At 44.8% G+C, this 20355-nt stretch overlaps 1 protein-coding gene across 1 annotated transcript; it reads left to right on the forward strand.

The window, feature by feature from the left end:
* Positions 1-30: 30 nt before the first annotated feature.
* On the forward strand, positions 31-8658 carry AP5M1 (adaptor related protein complex 5 subunit mu 1). The gene is made up of 8 exons (XM_050334920.1): positions 31-159; positions 3822-4467; positions 5656-5883; positions 6338-6477; positions 7203-7288; positions 7388-7503; positions 7747-7843; positions 8493-8658. Exons 1-8 carry the CDS (start codon positions 92-94, stop codon positions 8573-8575), a joined length of 1464 nt encoding a protein of 487 aa, XP_050190877.1. The 5' UTR covers positions 31-91; the 3' UTR covers positions 8576-8658.
* The last annotated feature ends 11697 nt before the right edge of the window (positions 8659-20355 follow it).

Here is a 20355-nt window from a genome sequence, read left to right on the forward strand (position 1 = left end):
CATCGGCATCGCGGGGAACAGCCGCGGCACCGCCGGGAACAGCCGCGGCACCGCCATCGCCGGCATCGCCGGCATCACCAACATCACCGCCATGGCCCTGCGGGCGCTGTGGCTCCTCAGGCACGACCCCGCGGCCGGCGGAGCCGTGCTCTTCTCCAGGTAGCAGCAGCAGCGGCGGCGGGGAGGGGAGGGGAGGGGATGCGGGCACGGCGGGCTGGGCAGGTCCGCGGGTCGGGCTGGGCGCCCTGGTGGGGAGATCGGGTGTTCCTGGGGGGCAGAGGGTTCTCTGCGGTGAACGGGTGCCCCTCAAGGGGTCCGGGCGGGTGTTGTGGTGGGGTCTGGGTGCTCTGGGGGACCCGATGCTCTGGGGAAGCTCTGGGAGGTCTGGGTGCTCTGGGAATCAGAATCTTCTTGGCGGGTCCGGGTGACCTCAGGGGGTCCGGGCGGGTGTTCTTGGCGGGGTCTGAGTGCTCTGGGGCGAGTGGGTGCCTTCGGAGGGTCCGGGTGTTTTTGGGTGAGCGGGTGCTTTGGCGTCCAGGTGCTCTGGGAATCAGAATGTTCTTGGGGGGTCCGAGTGTTCTTTAGGGTGGGTTCTGGGTGCCCTGGGGTGTCCCGGTGCTTTGGGGAATCTGCGTTTCGGCCTCTCCTCCCCTCGGTACCGGGGGAAGCCCAGAGGAAACCCCCCCCGGGTTCACCTCGGAGGCTCCGGGGTGTTCGGAGCATCCTCGGGCCCACGAAACGGGTCCAGGAACACCAAAACATTACGGTGCTTAATAAACAAATCCCTTGGCTCATCCCAGCGCCGCTGGATGCTGTTCACTTCTCATCCCGATTTCGAAAGTTTCTGGCTTCAGATCATGCGCTTTTAGCTATATCTGGGTTCGGGTTTCTTTGCGACTTCTGCATTTTGCACCTGAGTTTGCTTGGTCTGTTCCTCTTTCTGTTCGTCACTGTAAAGATTTTAACCAGCTCTTCTCCGTCCTAACGTGGAAAAGGACTAGGCAGCGATTATGGAATACTATCAAATCAACAAAATAGGCAAACAAGAAAACTTTTTTTTTTTTGCTTATATTTTACTTACATTATCTTCTGTATTGTTCTGTAGCTGTACAAAAAGTAGACTTTTTTCAATCAGAAGTTTAACTTTTCATTTGATGTTGACTTTTGCATACAAATACAAGGGGTTTTTAAGTTATTGGAGGAGTCCACTAAGGAGCCCTCCAAAGGAGGAGTTTTCATTCAGAACTCTTGCAGAGTTTTAAGTAAGACTTTGGGCTAGACAGGCTGCTTTTGTTGGGCTGGCAAAATTTGTTGCCCTTTCTACCTCTGTGACTTCAGGGAAATCGGGTCCGAACAATCAGAGGAAAAATAACTGAGGCTAGGGAAAATTTTAAAAAAAAAAGATCTAGATAAATAGAGCTGCAGTCCTACTCTGAATTCAGTAAAACCAGAGAGAGAACCTAGGTATAAAGAAAAAAAACAACAAAAAAAGGAGCAAGTAGGCTATCTTCCATCTTCAGGTGCAGACAGATCTCTACACTGGACATCCCTCTGATTGTTTTAGGATTAGTATTATGGTCCTTGTATTACCTACAGGACTAGAGATGAGGCCTCCCCTCTACAAAGACAGATAAAGAGAAAGCCTTGTCCCAGAAAAGCAGGGAGTGTAATCACCGGGGAGGGAGGGGGGGCTGGTGACAGGGATATGTGAAGTAACTTGTCACAGTGAGAGGCAGAGACAAGGAGTCCTTGCCCTTTGAAAGGGCAAACTATACTCGATGCTTCAAGTGATTTCCAGACTTAGATCTTTCAAGTTCCCAGAGGCAATAATAGGGCTGTGGAAGCCCCAAGTTTATCCTCCTAACTGACCTTAAATTCAACAAAGCGCACAGACAATATAAAGAATGCGGGATCACATGGAAGCTGCTGGTTTCGGGACTTACGCACTCAGCTGGAGATACGTGAGCCCTGATCTTTAACCTCGGGGAAGACATCGGGGACATCAAAGCATTCTCTGTGGTTTTTTTGGTTGTTGGTTTGTTTTTTTTTTTTCCTGAGCTGATCATAACTTAATTCAGGCAACAAGTATGGTCTCTCTCTTGAACCGCCAAGTCCCTGGAAACTTTCATCTTTTTAAGTTTGCCTTTGCTTTCTGGAAGGGAATACTGAGAGACGGAGATCTGAAGGGCTAATTAGTCATCTAATGGCTCAGCTACAGCTGGGAAAATTCAGTGGGAGGAGGAGGAGAAGGTCGCTGTGGTGTGGGGACAACTTCAACATACAGAGCAGAGACACTGGGGCTTGAGCAGGACAAAACCAGACTGACATATGTCCTCTTCCCTAGTTTTGGAAACGTCCACCAAAAATAAGAGCTGCTCACCAAGGTTACACGCAGCCTCTTATCAGCAACCTCGCTGTGGGATTCCTCATAAATTTTCGAGCTGCAAAGCCACTTTGTTTCTTTGCTCTCCAGAAAAGATGTGAGGGGAGGTGTTTTGCTGTCATCTGTATCCTGTTTACGGATTTCGTAGCTCTGGCTTCGCCCTGCCTGTGTTTGCTTTTTCCTTACTAAAAAAAACAAACAACAAACCACCAAAAAACAAACTCAAAAGCCCAAAATGCCTGATTAGGAATCAAGCTAAAAAAGCACAGTCACTGAAAATAAGCCCTGAGGAAGTGTAGCTGCCTCCAGCCAGAGACTCTGCTAATCAGTTAAGAAAAGAGGGTGTAGGTGGGACTTAGAGGCAACGGGATAAGATCCATGGAAGTGTTCAGGAGCAGGAGGGAAGTGCTACAGATGGAGGTCATAGATATAACAAAGTACCACATTGCTGGGGTTGCAAGTTCCGTGGCAATTTAACAAACAGACTGTCAGTGCGACCTTAAAAAGATGGTATAAAAAGCAGAATAAATGAAAGCAACATGGTGCAACATAGCAGTTTTAAAATATGCCGTACCTTGTGTCTGTGATGTGATTACATCTTAAATACTTGAAAAAAAAAATGGAATAGTCATAAAACTCCAAGTCACATATATTTCATGTGCAGTGTGAAATCAGTTTTGTGCCCTGTCCACCCAAATTTATACAGCCCTTGTTGGAAAAATTGGACATGTGTACAGTGAAATATTTTTGGATTTACAATATTTTAAGGATTTTTAGTTGATCTTGTTGATCAATTCAAGAAACTGCTGCAGGCCAGTTGTATAAGCTCAGAACAGCTACGAGAAACCTGTATATAAGTAACTTCCATTTTCCTAAATATCTGAGAACACGTTTTCAGTGTGATCTCACCTCTTAGAAATATTTGGGTGTTGAAGTTTTGCTGCGCTGGTGAGAGTCGTTCATTAGTGTTTATTAATCATCCTGGTGCTGAAGTTTTGCTGCACTGGTGGGAGTCATTCATTAGTGTTTATTAATCATCCCGTGCCTTTGTGCAACAGGCAGGGGCAGATTCACATTTTATTTTGAAAAATGAGTGAATGTAGCTGCTCAAAGTTTCCAGTAAAAATCCACCTGCTAGAATGTATCCTAATTACTCGTTAAATAGTTTTATTGATTTGGATTCCGGTCCCATCAGTGTTTCTACCAAGTTGCTTCTGACTTCCATGTACCCAAGGTTATTTTTAGGACCAGTGGGTTTTGGGGAAGAGAAGAGAAACTCATCCTTGAGTTTCCCAAAGGTTTTGATGACGTTTTTGCTTTCTCTGACCACAAGAAAAGGGATTGGGCGGCTCTGCTCCTGGGAACTCTGTCGGTATGATATTTTGGGTGAATAAATAAATAAATAGATAAATCAGAGGCTCTTCTTTCCTCGTCCCAGGCGTTTCCCCACCGTTGAGCTGCGCGCCGAGACCTTCAACGGGTCCACGCACGTGCCGGTGCCCTCGGACAGCGCTTTCCTGAAGGCCCTGCTGTTTGAGCTGAGACTCGTGGACGACCACATTTTTGTGGAGCATCGGGACACCTGCACCCGGATCAACCACTCCTCCGTGTATCCGGTGTCCACTGACTCAGGGCATCTCTGGCCTGTCCTTGCTTTCCAGAAGAGTGGGCTGATCTACGCTTGTCTTCCACTGGTTGAGGGGCCCTTGGAGCCGCGGCCTCCCCTCCTCACCATCAGCGGGCTCTCCCAGGGGCTGGCTCTTCTGTTGGGAATCATGGACTACGTCTCTCCCAGCCGGAAGAACGAAGCTGAGATGACCGCAAAGATCGGCCAGCTCCGAAATCTGCTCATCCAGGCCTGTCCCCTGGGCACGCCCTTGAACACAAACATCCGCAGCCTGAGCAGCTCCTTCGAGGACATCCAGGAGGTGCCTGCGGATAAGGATCAGCCGGCTTGGAGATCCAGCAGCTACAAAGGCAAGCCTCAGGTCAACGTCTGCATCACTGAGAAGGTCAAGTGCATGCAGTACGACCAGAGGGATGTGGTGGACACGTGGCAGGTTTATGGAGCTGTAAACTGCAAGGTGAGAGTGTCTGACGTGCAGGACCGAAGTAGTTTTTGTGGGACACGGGGAAAGTAAATGCTCTTGTCATTTTGTAGGTGAAAGTAAAATGAAGTGGTTATTTACTCATCAGTAAAGTTGAGAAACTCACCAGCAAGTTTCTAATACTGTAGTATTTCAAAGTGTGACCAATATTACTTACTAGTTTGGTACATTAGTATTTATTTTGATTTTTACTAGGTTTTTTTCCCCATGGCAGTGGGAGTTGGACCAGATGGTCTTTAAGGTCCCTCCCAACCCAAACCACTCTATGGTTCTATAATTAATGCATTTTTTTTCATTAACTACTTATGGGACTTAAATGTCCAGCATTAGCTACATTGCATGTATTTTCCCAAATTTTTCTTATTTTAAAGGAAACAGAAATAATTTAGTGGAGTATTGGCATATAAAGACTACAAAGTTGTGGTGCTAACACCAAGTTTATTTCCAGCTATCTAATGAACAGTGTGTTAAATAATGATTAGAAACAGCGTTTCTAAATATCTTCCACAAGTGTCTTTACATGAGAATTTTTAATTAATTTTCCTACCAGACAAAAGTTTAATCTTCTATCCTATTTTATTCTATTTTATTTTATTTTATTCTATTACAACCCCGTTCTGAATGCACAAACATTGGTTGTTTGGCTGACATAAGAACAGTTGATAAAGAACTTGGTGAAAGAAACGGGTTGTATGATTATTTTGAATGGCTTTATATGTGACAGTTGTTTTCAGTGTAGAATCACAGAATGGTTTGGGTTGGAAAGGACCTTAAAGCTCATCCAATTCCAAACTCCTGCCATGGGCAGGGACACCTGCCACTATCCCACACTGCTCCAATCCCCATCCAGCCTGGCCTTGAACACTTCCAGGCATGGAGCAGCCACAGCTTCTCTGGACATTGTTTAATATTAAAATATCTCACAGTGGCCATTAATAGCAGGCTGGAATCCATTAAGTGGATATTGTAAAAGTGACTGAATTAATTAGACTGTCACCAAGTGTGTAATATTAATGTCTCTGTACTGATTGTCAGCACTAAGGTGAAAATTTTGAGCGTGTGTGTTTTTTTTCTTGAAAGCTACAAATGTATTATACTTTTGGACATCTAATTATGACTCAATGGAGGTATTTTAGAATAACTTCTTGACTTTGTTTTTTCAAGTGTGACATAGAGGGATCTGCACCAAAGGTAACCCTCACCCTGAATCTCCTAAGCAATGCTCCTCCGCTCCAGGATATCGTGATCCATCACTGTGTGACCTCCATTGACCCTGCCATGCTGATGTCCTTCAGTGCTGAGCCACTGGATGATTCTGTGTACAATGGACCTTACAAATTTCCCTTCATTCCTCCTTCAGATTCTTTCAACTTGTGTTACTACACTTCCCAGGTAAGGACATCCCTGACCATCGTTCTTTCCGAGTCTTCAAAGGGAATAAAAACCCCGTGTTGTTGAAGGTGTGAGGATGAGTTTGAGTCCACTACAAGTAGTAAAATGCTTTTTATATAATGAAATGGGTTTTTTATATAACTAGTTGCTTGGAAGGCACTTCAGGACTTGAGTTGCCTGAGTTCAGGAGTTGCTGGAACTTTTGATTTCTTGACATCACTGCTCTAACTGTAAATGAACCATTTAAATGCCTGAATTAGACAAAATACATCCAGGCTGAGATGTCAAGTGCTTGTACCACAAATCTGTGCGTTGCAAGCAGCACTGAAGAGTTTGGCACAGTCAATAATTGATATGTTTGGTTTTTAAAGTACTTCAGCAATGTAAACAATATATAACTGATCTTATGGTGATGGTGTTAACATATCTTGAGAATGAATACAGTTTTCTCCAGGTTCCTGTCCCACCTATTTTGGGATGTTATCAGCTCGTTGAAGAGGGATCACAGATAAAAATAACAGTTAATTTAAAGCTCCATGAAAGCATAAAGAATTCTTTTGAGTACTGTGAAGCTCGGATACCTTTCTTCAACAGGTAAGAATAAAGAAATCCTAAATAAATTCCTTCCATTTCTCTGTGACCTTCCTGAAATGATCTTGTGAGGAGTCACTGTAACAGGTTGTGCTGTATCACCAGTGGAAGCTGACCTTGCAAATGTTGGGAAGTCCCCTTGGATTTCCTGTCATTTCCAGAATACAGAATTGTACCAGGATATTTGGTAACATTCCAAGTGCTTCTGTTGCTCATCCTGTTTCCCTGAGGGATTTTTTTTTTCACGTGCCACAAGCCTCCAGGTGGATTAAGCCTCGAGATCACTTCCAACCCGGGGTTACCTGTTCCTTAAGACTGCTAATCCCAGCTACAGATCAGCTTATCAAAAATATAGTTATTTCAAATTAAAACGATAGTTTTCACTTAAGCCTCTCTGACAGCTGCCAGGGCTGCACCAGACACGTAATTATCATGAAAATTTAAAAGGTGAAATGATACAAAGTTGCTGATGCTGATCATGGTGTTAGTAAAACAGTATCAGTGAACTGAAAGATCATAAACAGCCCCTTTGTGATTCCTGGGTTGAGACCATGGTGATCCCTCCTGCTCTGTAACTTCTCCTCCTAAATTAACAGAGTGCTCACAGAGGGGTGATTTGTCTGTATGCACATAAATAATGTCTTTCAGCATTTGCTTGCTTTCTTTAACAAAACAGGCATCAGTTTGTGGTGATTCCAGTGGTTTTCTTCCTCCTCTGTCCCACGTAGGGGCCCAATTGCTCAGCTGGAGTACAAAGTTACTCATGGCCAGCTGGATTTGTCGCGGGAGAAGAGCCTCCTGGTTTGGGTCATCGGTAAGAAACACACCCTGTGCACTCTCCTTCCCCCCAGTCAGTTCCCCAGAGTGTGGGCACAGCTGGAGCGTTTCTAACAGATCCTGTTTCTGGCTTCAGGACAGAAGTTCCCCAAATCTTTGGAAGTTTCTCTGACTGGAACTGTGTCCTTCGGCACTGCAGGCAAAGAGCACCCCACTGATTACGTGTGCACTGGGAACACTGCTTATGTCAAAGTAAGGCTCTGGGAAAAGAGGTCTTAGTAGGCACTTTTTTAACAGCCTTGGGCAGGTTGTGAAGACACAACAGTTTAAAATCTTTATTCTCAGCATGGAGTTTTGTTTTCCTGCTCGGAGGATTTGACATCCCGTCCCTCTGGAGTTTGTCCCACACCAAGAGCTTGTAACACAGATTGCCAGTATTTGCACAGCAAGGGTGTGCAACATGCACCTGATCATGTTTTCCCTCTCTTTCTGTAGCTGTATTTTAGGATCCCAGACTTTACACTTACTGGATGTTACGTAGACCAGCATTCTGTTCAGATCTCTGTACCAGGGAAACCCAAAATCACTGCAAGTGAGTTGCTACAAATGTCATTTGTTTAACTGCAATTGCACGTCGAAGTTATGAACTGGGTGACAGTGACTAAAAATATGGAGCTGATGTTGAACTTTTGTTCTCCAAAATTACACTAGTTGGGACACAGAAGGCACTCATTAAACCTGAGCAGCTCTGCCTAATCGAAGCATTTTTATTTGTAGCTGCCTGTCTGTTGCAACTTCTGCCTGTCATGTCAGCAGAAGTCTGTAAGTGCCTCATGGAAAATTGTGGTCTGCACTGTTAATTTTGTGACAGGGCACATTCAGCCCTAAATTGTAACGCAGAAAAAGCAGCGTTTTCTTCCTGTATGTCTTATATTGCATGTGCAATTTATATTCATTGAACAAAATCCAAGCCATCCACCTGCTTTTGACTTAACCTCTGTTTGAATTTTAAGCTCATGACTGATACATTAGTAAAGGTAATTGAAGCTGAGACTTTAAATGTCTCATTATCTGAAACGATTTTCAAATAATAATAAGAACCTTACAGTTTAAAGAGGCCATTATACCTTTTCTGTAAACTAGTAAGGATGGATTAGTAGTCACTTAAGTTGGATGAAGGAATGTCTGATTGTAAGGCATCCTCTAATGCTTATTTTTCCTGCCTTTTTTTCCCCCTTTAGCCCGGGAACTGATTTCTTCCAGTTACTACCTCTGGAATTCCAAAGCACCAGCACCCATGGTGTACAAAACCTCACTTGACTAATTTGCTTGTGAATAATTTTTGTATTTAATCAAAGCCTATAGTTACTGAGATTGTGATACAGTGAAAATAAATGTTTTCCAGCACCTGCGCTTTTGTGTGAGTCCTTAAAATTTTCTGTCGAGGAAAAACAAAAGAGGTTTTTTTTAAAAAACATAAGTTGGTTTTTTATACTGTTTAGTCCTGGATGACCGCCTAGAGAAGACAGTTTGAAAGGTACTTGCTGTGGCTGTTTTTCCTTTCCCTCATAACACTAATTGGTACAAAATATAAGCACCTGGTGACACAGGCAAAGGACTCCCAGTTACTTCATTGGTTTTGTAAACCAGAGAGCTCTCAGGTTTGGAAAGGTTTCAGTATCCTATTCCTGTCCTGAAATCACAAGAATCTGATCAGACCCCAGACTAAGAGCACAGTTAAAAGCAGGAGTTCTATTATTTTCACAAGGTGCTTACAGAATACATAGATAATTTACATGTCCATATAAATTGTCAGTAAATTATTAATAATTTGCCAGGATTTTAAGAAGGGGAGCATGGCATGAGCAGCACCTCTGAAAGTGGAGATGATACAAGAGGCTTCATTGCCTCTGTCCGCAGAAGTGCTGACTCCCTTTCCCACATGCCTGTGAGCTGCTTGCTCTTGAAAGCAGAGGTGTGAACCTGGTTTTTCACATCACAAGACTAGCTCTGAGCAGGCAAGGTCAGCCAGGTTTGCTGGAGGTCCCAAAAAACATCACTGAGCTGTTTTCCCTCAGAAAAGGGACTCAGTTTACAGAACCAGACCTCTGATTTTGAGAATAATATCTGCAGGAACACAGGAAATGGACTTTAGGAGAGTTATCAGGAACTGTGCAGATTCTGAAAGGCTGGGGAAGAGCTGACAGAGCCTGGAGAGCAGCACAAAAGCAGAGAATGCTGAGTAATAACCAGCTGCTCCTGCCCTGCCTCCTGCTTCACTGTACACCGTGTGATAAATCAGATCAGTGATTATATAAGGAGAAAAGTTTCAAGCTGTCATTTAAAAACTACTTAGACCGAGATGGTGATCTGACTGCTCAGTTGAATGTTCTAAAGGGTGGATAAATTCACGTGAAACGCCGTCCGGCTTTGAAACCGCTGTGCACACTCAGGAAACAGAACTTGGGAAACAGAGCTGTGCTGCCACCTGTTCCACACAGGTGAGGTGTCTGCTTTGCTCAGCAGGTGACAGGTGAATCAGTGATTTTGCCCAGGATCCAACCCCTGCCTGTTGCAGTTGTCCGTGTGTTTGAGCACCAGGATGTGAGCGGGGAGAGGTGGTCTCTGCTGGAAGGGTTCAGATCACGCTCTGTCCACCAGGCCACTCATGTTTGGTTTCCACCCACCCATGACAGAGGTGGAAGCTCTGCACAGCAGCACTGGGGAGGAGTGGCCCTTCTTACTCAAAAAGTGCTGCCCCAAAAAAACACTGAGAAGAAATGGGACTGCCAAAGCTCATAGTATGTTAGAAAAGGAGATCCTCTGCATTTAACAGCAAGGGGTTCTTCCAAATCCTGTTCCTTTTTGTTTCCCTTTAGCTCTCTCATAGCTGGGGGAGTTGCAGTGCTCAGGAAGGGAGGGCTGTGGCTTTGGGTCACTTTGCACACACCCATCAGTGCAGGTTTGGAGGGAGGGAGGGAGGGACTGGGTGATGTTTCTCTTCTAGCCCTGAGCAGTTTTTTACAACTTCATGCAAGCCATCACCTGTTTTGATTTGCTATCAGGGTTTGCTCCATAAAGCCCTGGGTTAGAACTCCTGCACACCCTTCCTGCAGCGCTCTGGGACAGCTCTGTGGTAAGAGAAGTGGGGAAAACAGCTCTGTCTGCCTGTTTTAGGAGAGTGGCTGAGGCATCTCTGGCAGGTGTGAGTTCTCCAGAATTCATGTTGCATTTCAGAGGGCCAGAAGAAAACTAAGATGGAAATAACTGAAAACAAGAAATGTAGAGACTTAAACGAACGTTGGGTTGCCGACCTGACATTTTCCCAAATAAAATAATGTGTATAAATATTAAGTTATTATGTAACTCACTTCATTAGTTTAATTAATTTGTTTCATTTCATTAAAATGTGGGAGTAATGTAAGAAATGGCAATTAAAATCAATTTAAAGCAAATACACACTGTCAAGCTTTTTAGATTGAACATTCAGTTGGCAACTAGAATTGATGTAACAGACCTCTAAGAAATCAAAATAATGCAAAATTCATATATAACCCACTAAACACAGTAAAAAAGGCTGAGATTTCCAAATCCAGTGGCAAGGGGGATCAAACATGTTTTGGAGCTCCCAGGTTTTACTTAAAACCTTGTGGAAGGAAATGGGGAACTTGCATTGAAGGTCCCAGAGGGTGCAGTGGCTGAGAAGCAGCAACTGCTGCCAGTGCTGAAGGCCTTGTTCAAACCATCAGGATTTAAATGAGGGGTTTTTTTGGAGGGAATAGATGTTCCAGCTCAAGCAGGTGCCAGGGTGTGGATCTGAGAAGATACATGATAATGGCCAGAGGAGAAGGGGACCAAGGAGTGTCAAAATTTCCTAATATGTGGCTTAGGTGGGCATTGCTGTGGCCAGAAGGACCAGTGCAATCACTCCTGGAGTACCTGGCACTGGTGTGATCCTCACCAACCCAAATAGCCCTTATTTCTAGGAAAATATCTACACCCTGAAGCTCCTGAGAAATCCTGAGCTCACCAAAATCTCCAAGTCTCCCTTGTCCTTCACCCCTACCCCCTCAGTACCCTGGTGTGATCCTGGTGTGACCCTGCTTCCTCCCTCCACTACCACCTCGATTTGTCTCCTGAGTTTGCTTGTCAAGTTGGGAGGCAGAGTCAAACCATCACCAGTGTCCATGTGTGACACGAATTTCCCCTCCAAATTCCCAGGGCCTGTTCCTCTCACCACATGAGGGAATTAGTCCACCTAACAGGGCTCCACGTGGTCAAATTTGTGCTGGCTGTTACCGATCACTAATCAGCAGTTTGGTGCTTTTCCAGTTTTCTGGAAGCCCTTCCCTCCCCCCAGGGTCCCAAGGTACTTGGTGACAGCCCCAAGATGGTATATGCCAGTTCCTCAGGTATTTGGGGTAAACTCTCTTCCTTCATAATAATTTGGAAGCAGCCACATTTTTACATAATTCAGCCCTTCCCTCCGCTGCATTTTTTCTACTGTTTTTTCCAGCATTAACTACTTTGGCCACTTGTTAACAGTAAACATTGAAACAACAAGGCATTAAACATTCAACAGCAGTTGTCCTCTGTTTATTCACACTGTCCCAGGAATTTGCCATGCTTCGTCCTGTTTGTACAAGCCCTGCTGAGATCTAAGTCATGAGAGTTTGTGAGTAAGTCCATGTTTGTCCCTCACTATTCCTGCTGACTCCTCCACCACCTCCTCGTTCTCTCATCCCTTAGAGGATGGACAAAATACAAGTGTATTTTCCAGCATCTTTTAGAGTGGAGAAAACCAACCCCAGCCAAAGCTGAGTCCATCCTGAGAGCACCAGGACAGGAAATCCCTTCAGCCCTCAGTCCTAAAGAAGACATCAGATGGGAGTTTTTGTGGATCCCAGTTTGGGAAGTGCAAGCTTCCTTGGAAGAACTGCCATAGGCCTGTATGACTGTCAGTGGGAATCCTACAGGGGCACCTTGGAGTTGTTCCTTAACTCCATTCCCATTCAACTCACCTGTGGTGAGTTGACTTTGGATGGACACCAGGTGCCCACCAAAGCCACTCTGTCATTGCTCTCCTCAGCAGGACAGGGAGAGAAAATTAGGACAAGAGACATAAGGACAGGGAGATCACTCAGGTTCAACTTGGGGAAATGAATTTCATTGACTACCAATCAAATCAGAGTAGGATATGAAAAATTAACACAAATCTTTAAAGATCTTTGCCTCACCCTTCCTTCATTCCGTTTTCGTCTGCGTCCTTCCCCCCCAATGGCACAGAGGGATGAGAACTGGGGACTGTGCTCAGTTCATCACAAGGTCATCTCTTCTGCTCCTTTCTCCTCACTTTCCTCCCCTATTCCAGCAGGAGATCCCTCCCACAGGAGGAGGGACTTCTCCCACATGGGTCCTTCCCATGGGTTGTGGTTCATAATGATCTCCAGTGTGGGTCCCTCCCACAGGGTCAGTCCTTCAGGAACAGACTGCTCCAGAGTGGGTTCCCCATGGAGTCATGAGTCCTGCCAGGACCCTCCTGCAGCCTGGGCTCCTCTCCGTGGGGCCACAGGTCCTGCCAGGGTCACAGCCTCTGCTGGGTGCATCCACCCACTGCAGCGTGGGCTCCTTCAGGAGCTGCAGGTGGATCTCTGCTGCTCCGTGGACCTCCATGGGCTGCAGGGACACAGCTGCCTCTGCTTGGGCTGCACCACAGGCTGTGGAAGAATTTCAGCACCTGCAGAACATCCTGCCCCTCCTTCTGCTCTGCCCTGGGGGTCTGCAGAGCTGTTTCTCTCACGTATTCCCCCTCCTCTCTCCCCCTGAGCTTCCCGTGGTGTTTTCCTCCTTTCCTAAATACATTATTCCAGAGGTGCTGATGCTGTTGCTGATGGGCTCAGCCTTGGCCAGTGAGGGCTGTCCTGGAGCTGGCATTGGCTCCATGGGCCACAGGGAAAGCTTCTGGCACCTTCCCATGGAAGCCACCCCCGCTACCAAAACCTTGCCACACAAACCCAGTACAACACCCCAGAGTTATTCAGGTGCAGGAAGCAGAGAACAGAGTTTTAACTCTCAGTGACTCTCATGGATATCAATGCTAAAATTTCCAGGGGCACAAGCAGGATGCTGTATGGGCCCAGCACAGGCCACTTGGAGAGTGCATCTCCTTGATTTTCCTGAATTTTTCTTTCTTATTTCCACAAATCCCGTGTTGCCTTAAGATGCACTAATTTGCTGACAGGAATAAGATGGTAATTCGTGTAGGAGAGCAGGATCTGAGAGAAAAAAAGGCTCTGTACCCCTAAAAAATGGGAATTCTTCTCTTGTGAGCAGGCTGGCAATAAACCACTGCCTCTCTCCACCCGCAGCCAGATCCAAAGGACCAGAGGTTCATGGCTTACAGCAGCCCTCCAGAAAACAGGACAACCAGCTGCACATTCCCCAGAGGACTTCAGAGGAAACCAGCACCCTAGGAACCTGAGTGCTTGTCTACAAGGAGCTGTGGCATGTGTGAGATGTCTGGAAGGGCAGCAGCCTCACCAGTCTGTCCCAGGTCAATGGGGTCAGGGAGGAGCTGGAAAACAGAGGAGCTGTGCTTCTCCCAGAGGGGTGGGATGTGCCACTGCACCCCAACCCTCACCTCACTGCCCACAAAGGGGCCACAGAACTCTCCCAAGAGGGTTCCCATTAAAGATGCACCTGTTCACCAAGGTGCCAGTTCCTCAACAAACCAAGTCAAACACCACAGGGAGGTCTCAACCCTCACGGATGCTTTTTTCCAACGACTCCCCACCCACAATTCAACTGAAATTCAGGTATTTTAAGGCACAGGCCTGCCCCCTTTCCCCCTTCTTGCTTTTTCTCCTTGAAACCTGGATGAGCTCTAGATGAACTTTTGAAAGCCTGATGCCATCTGTAGTAAAAGCAAAGAACTAAACCCAGCCCATTTTCTTCCCAATGGGATCAGCTGGTCGCTTTTGATTTTCTCTAGAAACCTATCTTTTCAAGATCTTTTTTTTTTTTCCCCTCTTTTTTCTTTATTTTATTTTTTTTGAAGTCAAAGTCTGTTTCCCGTTTGGTAGGTGACCTGTTTAATGTTTTCCCTGTGTCTGGGAACTCCTTAGTGTAATTAGTGACCTTTGAACTCCACAACTAATCCTGAGCTATTTTGTATTCCTTACTCATCTTTAAGGCTGGACCTTTCTTTTCTTTTGAGTCCGCTGCCACAATTAAAGAAGAAACAGCTGCATTTCAAAGGGATTCCAATTCCAGAAGCTTAATCGTGATTGACACGTTCTTATTCTAAGCTATAAGAAACTCTAAGAGTCCTTTCTTGGGTTAAAACTTCAATCATTTTCTAAAAAATTATCTCAATATGGATTTTATTCATTTTCTTTGATAACCATTCTTTGCTATTTTTTTTTTTTTTGACTTGAAAGATGCTTTGAGTTTGCTATGAATATGAGCTGCACCCACCCAAGGAATGAATGATGTCGGGCTCGGGCTGGATGCAGAAGTGCCTAAATTCCATTTATTGTCAAAATCTGATTATGAAACCTGACGTCCTCCATGTAGCCTGACATCATTCCACACGCCTGAAAGGTAGGAGAGGTGGGAGTGCTCGCAAATGAACCCTGGGAAGGCTGGGGAGGGAGGTGGCTTAAAGCATCCTCCAGAAATGTGTGTATTTTTAGCTGTTCTTCCCATTTTTTTATAGCTCAGATTAAAAAGCTGCTGTCTGGAAGAGCCCCTCTTCCCTCGTGGAGAAAAGAATTCCCTGTTAGAACTCACAGCCATAAAACAGGGATAATTCATGTGGCTTAAAATCATCGCCACAACCACAAAAACAAACCCTGAGCGAGGCTGCGGTGCTTAAATCTCTTCTGAGGCTGATCCTGGAAAATGATGGGAGCTTGTTGGGTCCCGTTATTTAATTATCTCCCTCTCACTTACATTCAAATTCAGAGTGACCTCTGAAAGATGGGCTTAAAAAGGGGGAAAAAGAAAACCTGGAAACCTGTGTGTGTGTGTTTACCCAGATATGTGGGCACACGAATCCGTGGGCACCACTGGTGGATGCTGGTATAAACCTATCCAAAATGATCCCAAAGAGCCCTGGGTGTGGCAGCAGCCAAGACCTGCTTTTCCTAAGACAAAGGTCAAATAAAAAAAAAAGGGATGTTAATAAACAGCCCTTCAGTTAAAAGAGACTTTTTTCCTTTTTTTTTCCTCTCTTTTTTTTTTTTTTTTCTTTTTTTTTTTTTTTTTAAGGATTACATCTTAAATTCCAACAAATCAGATTTAGGAGTTGCTGAAAGTGAAATTGATCCATCCCTCAGCCAAACTTTGCAATACTTTCCTGTTCTGACATCATTTAGATAGTTAGCTGTATTATCAGATTAAAAACCATTGTACAGGGCCGCTGAAAGGAAAAGGAGCCAAAAAGCTAAACACTGCCTGAATTCGGAACCTTTTAACCTGGCTGAAGTACGTTGGGTCCCTGTTATGCAAATACCTTCAATCCTCTGCTAAGTTCAGTGGAAATAATTTTCTTGAATGACAGGTTTATTCAGCAAGGATTCAGTTGGCGATTAATCCCCCTTTGATCTAAGGTATTTCACTTAACTACCAGTTACCTCGTCCTGACAAAGTGCAACCGAGATTAGGGAGATCACTAGAACACGACCAGGGTGTGCGTTTATTCCCCCCGAACCGTTCAAAGGGAAGGGCCAAGAATGCAATCTATTTGCAGCATTTGAAGATGGAAAGTCCCGTCTCCCGAGTTAGGAAGTCAATTGAATTCCAGACACTGCTTGGTCCCGACGGAACGGGACGCTCGGGGCAGGCGTTGTCCCCGAACCCGGGATATTCCCAATGCCTGGGGTTTTTGCTTGGACCCGCTTTCAGCCAGGTTTTTCCCTCGCCCCTTTCAAAGCTGCCTCTTTATTTCAAATCAGCGCGTGGCGTGTGTGAAAGGTCTTTGCTCTTGAAGAAGCAGATGGGGGATGATGTTTTCCAGTTTTAAGATATTTTCCAATTTTAAGTTTTAATGTTCAGGGTTATTCCTTGAGATTCACTTTGCTTTTTTGTTAAAAAAACACCACAACCCTTCTCTACTTCCCCAGTGACTACACATATAGATATATTTTATATAGATACTTTTATAAATATATTTATATATTTTATATATTTTATATATATTTACTATTCTTTAAATATATTTATAAATACAGAGAGCAAATATAGAATATATATTCTATAAAGACATATAATAGTATACATATTATGAAATTATATATTTTTCATCTGATAATGCAGCTATTCAAATGAATTCAGAAGAGGGTTGGATCCATTTCACTTTCAGTAACTCCCAAATCTGATTTATCAGAATTTAAGATGCAATCCTTCAAAAAAAAAAAAAAAAAACCAAAAAAAACCACAAAACCAAAAACCAACCAACCAAACAAAAAAACCAAACAAAAAACCCACAACAAAACAAAAAACAAAACCCTTTAAACTGGAGGGCTGTTTATTAACATCCCTTTTTTTATTTGACCTTTGTCTTACAAACAGCGGGTCTCACCTGCTGCTGTACCTGGAGCTCTTTGGGAAACACATCACTAGAGACGACAGAAGTCATACCCTAAAATAAAAAAAATTCAGGCCACTGCTCCGGAGCCGCCTGACATCTGAAATAATACTTTTTTTTTTTTTTCTTTGCTTATGTTTTCTTTTTGCTGAATTATGACATCATTTTGTGGAAGCCTAACTGCAAAAATGCTGCAGAGACCCAGACAGCACCACGGGAGCACGGTCCTGATCCAGGGCTTAGCTGGGTCAGCCCGTGAGAAGCTGATTACGGGATTGGGCATAAAGCTGTATTTTCTTATAGCAAAGGGAGAGGCGGAACAATATCATTTGTGGGATTCTTTTCCTGGTTAAAGTGGCTGCCAGGATTTTCACTCCAAGGCCAGTGATTTTTAGGGGGGTTGTTTGTATTTAAATAGGGCCGAGAGAGGGGAGGAAAATTATTTTATTCCACTTTTAGGACTTTGCCCGTCCTGAGACATCCTTGAACAAATTCCTTGTGCGTAGGATCTGTTCGAATCAACCTGCCAAAGCATAACAGTGCATGGAGGTCCTTGCAGAACTGGGGCTGTATTTGGATTTTTCTACGTTCCACGGGCAAACTGTAAACCACATTGTTGTTGTTTTTCTTATTCTCTCGTGTTAAATGATCTAGATTTTTAGGAAGATCCACGTGAAGGGGCTGGAGCCTGCGCTGTGGAGCCCCTCACTCCAATTGCATCCCCTCACTGTTTACTCCCACTTTATAGAATCACAGGATAGTTTGGGCTGGAAGGGACCTACCTTAAATTTCATCCAGTTCCAACCCCCCTGCCACAGGCAAGGAAATTTTAATTTCCAATGAATATTTCCTCGCGGGATTCCTCGCCCGCAACAGCCGCAAAATCCCCCCCGAAGGCTCGTCGAAGGCCCCCATCACACTTGATCAGGTCAATAATACACAAACTAGGAAGGATTTGCACTCGAGACAGTAACAGCTTCTCAAGAGCCATTACAGTGTAGTGGCTTTCAGAGAGAAATCCCTTTTAAGAAATGCCAAAATCGGGAGTAACGTGATAGTCTGCGAGGCTTTAGGGTCTTTCTGGTAAACATAACGTTACACGTTCTTACGAGTTGGTGAAAATAAAAAGGGAGGGGTTTAAAGTGTTGGTGGTTTTTTTTTTTATTTGCTATATAAACTATATTTGCTGTGTGAACTCCATGACAAGCCAGTGAGGGAGAGAAATCTATATTTGAAAATAAGCCCAAATTGCTGTCTGCCTAATCTTGCAGCATAATAAATGCAACACGGGGACTGCAGGCAGTCAAAGCAAAGACCCATAAAGCCCATGTTGGTCTCTGTACCGCCTCATCAGTGATAACTGATGACTAGATTTAGCTAATGACTACATTAAATTATTTAGAAAGATTGGGTTGTATTTATATGAGACACGAAAAATGCCTCGTGTTTTAAGCGAAATTAAAAATGTGGAGGGGCTGTTCTTGCTTTGCAGTGGTTGTGTGAGTCTGTGTTCCTGTACATACAATATATAAGGATATAAATAAAATGGGAAATATCTTGAGGCATAATATCTGTATGATATTTATCAGTTCTGAGGGCTGATTTTCCCAAAGTGAGCAATAACAAATTTTCATCAAATACATAGCATAGGATGATAGTCTATTCCGATGACATTAAAAGCTATTTACTGATTGATGATATTAAGCTGGTGCTGAATTGATTAATTTCTTAATAAATAGGGGTTTATTCAAAACCAGAAGGCATCTCCAACATCCCTGAAGTGCAAATAATTTCTGTTTTTCGGCCCTCAGCAGTATTTCTAGAGGAGAAATACCTCAAACCACCGCACAGAGCTCTGTTTTCAATGCAGTGGACAGTAGGTCAACCTCCCAATTTCAATAAAGGGCAGGGATATATTAATAAAGGAAGAACTTTCCTTACTTCAGCACTGCTGCAGTTTTCCTGGGAAAGGCTGATGTTCTCCAAAGGCCGTTTCTGCCCCCCGGTGGTGGCACCGAACCAGCGCTGCAGCTCCAAAGCCAGCCCGGCAGGAAGGGATGGCTTCGGATGTGTCATTTATTTTATGTCGTATCTGGGCTCTCTGCAGGTCACTGGTTCACGGGGTTTTTTTGGGGAGGGGAATTTTTCACAAAGGGCCTGGAGCGACAGGGTGAGAGGGAACGGCTTCAGATCATCAGAGGGCAGGGTTAGATTGGATATAAGGAAGAATTTCCCTGTGAGGGTGGGCAGGCCCTGGCACAGGTTGCCCATAGAAGCTGTGGCTGCCCCTGGATCCCTGGAAGTGTCCAAGGCCAGGTTGGGCAGGGCTTGGAGCGACCTGGGCTAGTGGAAGGTGTCTCTGCCCATGGCAGGGGGTTTGGAATGAGATGATCTTTAAGGTCCCTCCCATCTCAAACCATTCTATGATTCTGTGATTCTAAAACTGGTGTGACTGGTTTGCTGCACCCATCTGGGGTGTGAGCACTGCAACCATCCTTGCTCTGCTGCCTTGGATCCACTGTCATCCTGGTCCTCACCCTTTTTCTTTTATTCTGTCATTTGTTGCTCATCCAGGTACATATTTCTTCAGTCTAGCGGGAGTAGGTAGCTTAGTTTTGGGGATGGAAGAAGGTTGGGAATCACTTTGTTACCACAGCTTGGCCTTTGCAAATATTTAGGCTCTTTCTCAGCTTAATGCCACAGCAGCTCCCCCTCCCCTCCAAGCCTGGAGCTGACCTGCCCTCATCCTGGGCCACAGCAGCTCCCTGGGATGTTCCAGGTGAGCAGAGGTACATCATGCTGGGAAAACCTCCAGTGACTACAACAGGTGGTGGCAAAGCTTTGAAATAGACTCAGGATTATTTTCACAAATTGCTATGGAATCACTTTGGCACTGGCAGGACTTCTCCGAGGTCCCTTCCAGTTTTCAGAATAATTTTCAAGAGTCAGGAGTGCAATATTATGCACCTTTCACCCCTAAACCTCACTAAAAATGCAATAGCAAGCATGAACTACGATTTTTGTCTCCGTTTTTCTACTGATTGGCAGAAAAAGTGTGTCCATACTTAACCCTGGGCTTAACTGAAAGCCAGTAGAATCCAGCTCAGGCATCATGGTATTTATTGACACCAGAGGGTGAGCAGAGACTGCAGGCTAAGCAATTAGAAAAATAACACTTCACATGGCTAATGCAGACACAGAGAGAACAGGCAGCATGAAATAACATCAATCCATTCCTGCAAAATCACTTTTCCAATCGCCACGCTCCTGGTCCCTGCCCCGATGCATCCATTACGCTCCTCAGTCTCATTTGTCCAAGGAACTGGCCGGAGAAAAACTGGTGCCAGACGAAGGGAGCGTTATTGTCTGACCCATTTGAGAGGAGGATCAGGGGAATAAGTCATCTCCAGACATTTCTTCACCTTCTCAACAGGTGCACGGATCCGTTTCTGCGGCCGAAGGGAGCCGCTTTCCCGCATGAAACCGTAGATCCGCAGGCGGGCTCCCGGTGGCAC

This window comes from Myiozetetes cayanensis, unplaced genomic scaffold (assembly GCF_022539395.1).
Source record: "Myiozetetes cayanensis isolate MyiCay16 unplaced genomic scaffold, myiCay2020 scf6-25, whole genome shotgun sequence".
In the NCBI taxonomy this organism is placed as follows: domain Eukaryota; kingdom Metazoa; phylum Chordata; class Aves; order Passeriformes; family Tyrannidae; genus Myiozetetes; species Myiozetetes cayanensis.

Excerpts from the sequence above, each read along its gene's own strand:
- AP5M1 (XM_050334920.1), top strand. The coding sequence starts at position 92 with ATGGCCCTGCGGGCGCTGTGGCTCCTCAGGCACGACCCCGCGGCCGGC. Across the intron at positions 160-3,821 it reads GGAGCCGTGCTCTTCTCCAG|GCGTTTCCCCACCGTTGAGC; the intron begins GTAGCAGCAGCA and ends TCCTCGTCCCAG. Across the intron at positions 7,844-8,492 it reads GAAACCCAAAATCACTGCAA|CCCGGGAACTGATTTCTTCC; the intron begins GTGAGTTGCTAC and ends TTCCCCCTTTAG.